The sequence below is a fragment of the Tupaia chinensis genome, unplaced genomic scaffold (genome assembly GCF_000334495.1).
Source record: "Tupaia chinensis unplaced genomic scaffold, TupChi_1.0 Scaffold000355_1, whole genome shotgun sequence".
Taxonomy (NCBI): domain Eukaryota; kingdom Metazoa; phylum Chordata; class Mammalia; order Scandentia; family Tupaiidae; genus Tupaia; species Tupaia belangeri.
The window spans coordinates 4,489,415-4,492,042 of NW_006159850.1; the positions used below are offsets into that span (position 1 = coordinate 4,489,415).

The 2,628-nt window shown below is 63.1% G+C and overlaps 1 protein-coding gene across 1 annotated transcript in view; it reads left to right on the forward strand.

Moving 5' to 3' along the window:
* The window catches only part of SLC38A8 (solute carrier family 38 member 8), a 26,567-nt gene that overhangs the window by 9,392 nt on the left and 14,547 nt on the right, over positions 1-2,628 (forward strand). The window contains exons 3-4 of the mRNA XM_006152573.2: positions 664-802; positions 1,743-1,844. Coding sequence (XP_006152635.1) covers positions 664-802; positions 1,743-1,844 — 241 coding nt within the window. The remainder of the gene's footprint in view (positions 1-663; positions 803-1,742; positions 1,845-2,628) is intronic.

Sequence of the window (2,628 nt, forward strand, 5' to 3'; positions counted from 1 at the left end):
CTGCCATGGACAACTTTGGCTAGCCAGCTGGAGGGCCCTCGTGGAGCGAGCTGAGCCTGCTGGATGGGTCCAGGTATAGGGGGACGTGGAGGGCCCTGCAGACCACCCACCACCAGCCAGACACCCCAAGGTGGCTCCATCAGATCCGTGTGGAGCAGGGTCCGGCTCAGCTTGCCATGAGGGCTTCTCCTACGCCCCGTGGCACACACACCACACACCACACACCACACACATGGCTTAGAGCCACCAAGTTGGGGCCTAGTTTACTTTGGCTGCGACAGGGTATAGCAGTGGGTGCAGCTGCGGCCCCCAGCATCGTGGCCACACATCCACACCAGGCCCTGTGTGAACTCAGACCCCCCTGAGCTCCCTGCCGTCTTCCCCAGCATGTACGCGCTCCCAGGCAGGTGGCCCGGTCACTGCTGGATCCTGGCCCTTAGCAGGGCACCAGAGCTCGGAGGGGCTCAGGGAACGTTCCTCGCACAAGTTTGTGTGACAGGGTCTCTCTCTTCATAAGGACACAAGACCAGTCCCCATCTGTCTTGCCATCTCATTCCTAGGCTCACGAGGCCAACCCAGCAGCCATGGTGAGCCCCGCTGAGGGTCTCAGAGCCAGGCGGCACCCACTGCAGAGCTCAGCTCGGTCCTGCCTGTCTCCCACAGTGTGCGACTCGCTCCTCCCTGGCGCCCCGGCCCCACAGCCCTGGTACGCCGACCAGCGCTTCACCCTGCCCCTGCTGTCTGCTCTGGTCATCCTGCCCCTGTCCGCACCGCGTGAGATCGCCTTCCAGAAGTACACCAGGTGGGTGTGGGCGCTTCCTGGCAGGGCTGCTGGCCGGACCCTCTCTCGGTGGGCGTTTAGGCTGGGGTTTTTCTCACCCGGGGGAGGGGAACTGCTGGGTCTTCCCAATTGAAGAAGGAAAAACAATAAAAAAATGACACAAGTGACGTGTAAACATGATAGAAAGTGGAGGTGGGCCCAGAGAAAAGAAAAGGCAGGGCCATGGTCCCCACACGTTGTCCTTGAGCCCGTAACATGCGTTTTATGTGCACAGAAACAGGGACAAGAGAGACACAGACTTCACTTTTTAGGTTCATTTGTTTCTTCCTTGAGTAAGAGAGAGAGACAGTGAGAGACAGAGACAGGCCCCCCGCAGGGTCCCCTCATGGAGATCCGTTCCCAGCCTCAGGCGGGGGCGAGGGCATGTCTGGACGAGAACGGGCCCTCCCGTGTGGGTCCGCCTCGCAGGGCGTGCGTCCCGTTGTGCCAGCAGGCCCCGGTCATAGCCTTCCCTCAATTCCTCATTTCGTAGTCCCAGGCTTTATGCACTCCTTGGCAAAACTGGAGCCTGGCGACCAGGTCCCTCCACCTGCCCTGCCTTCCCTCATCCTATCCCATCTCGAGCCCCCCGCGCCCCACTGTGCTGATGCTCCCACACCAGGACCAGGGCCCTCATCTCCTGTCAGGGCAGCCGGGTAGGAGGTATCCTGACTTCCGCGACAAAGCCCAGGGGCCAGCCGACGGGAAGTCGCGGGTCTCTTCCCCGAGGGTGCCAGGAGCACTAGGGCCCACGTCCGACCTGGAGCCTGGGAGCAGCTCGGCCTGCCGGGGCCATTGTCCAGACCAGGAACCCAAGGCTTAGGGGGAGGAGCTGGCCCACGCCTCCATGGGGAGACCCGCTGTCCTGCGTGGACCGCACATGTCACCCGGAGGCCACTGACCCGCCGCCTCCCTGTGCTAGCGCCCTGGGCACACTGGCCGCCTGCTACCTGGCCCTGGCCATCACCGTGCAGTACTACCTCTGGCCCCAGGGCCTTGCCGGCGAGCCCCGTGAGTCACTGAGGTGAGTCTCTGGGAATGGCTTCTGACGGTTGGGATGGAGGAGGCAGAGAGAGGGGGTCCCAGGGGTAGCCTTGGAGGAGGAGTCTGCTTGCCGCGGAGCCCTGGGTCCTGCCTACGACGGCCTTTGATCACTGACATGATAATGCCGGGAGCTGGCCCTCTCCTCTGGCGTGGCCACGGCTGTCACTAGCAGGGCCGAAGCACAGGCCCAGGGATAGGAGGAGTCACGGCCACCCAGCCTGGGCTCCTGGCTGTTGCAGATGTGTCCTCACAGCATGGCAGAGCAGGCAGCCAGGAGCAGGTGCCCCGCAGAGGGAGTGTGGGAGGCCAGTGTGGCCTGGCACACGTAGGTGTCACGTAGGAATTGGGGTCCCTGAGGCCATTGGCTTTATTTGGTGACATGCAGCATTGGGAGCACAGCTGGGATGTGACGTGATTTTGTTCTGAAAAGGGCCCCTGGTTGGCTCACGGTCTGCCGGAGGCAACAGGCAGGCGAGGGTCCTGCAGATCCTGGGGCTTGGTCTAGGCTGTGGGGGTGCCTAGAATCAGACCTGCCAAGGCAGGCCGAGTGCATGGCCCGTGCACCTGCCCCGGCCTCGGCTGCCCTGGGGCTCTTACTCTCTGTCAAGCAAGGGTTCGTCTTGCACGAGCATACCATGGCTGGTCTGGGCCAGGGGACTGGAGAATGACACGCGCAGGGGGAGGAGACACCAGGGGACTGCAGGATGGAGGTGACCGAGGGAAAGGTGCTGGTGGGAGGGCGGGTTGGGACCTGCCAGGCTGGG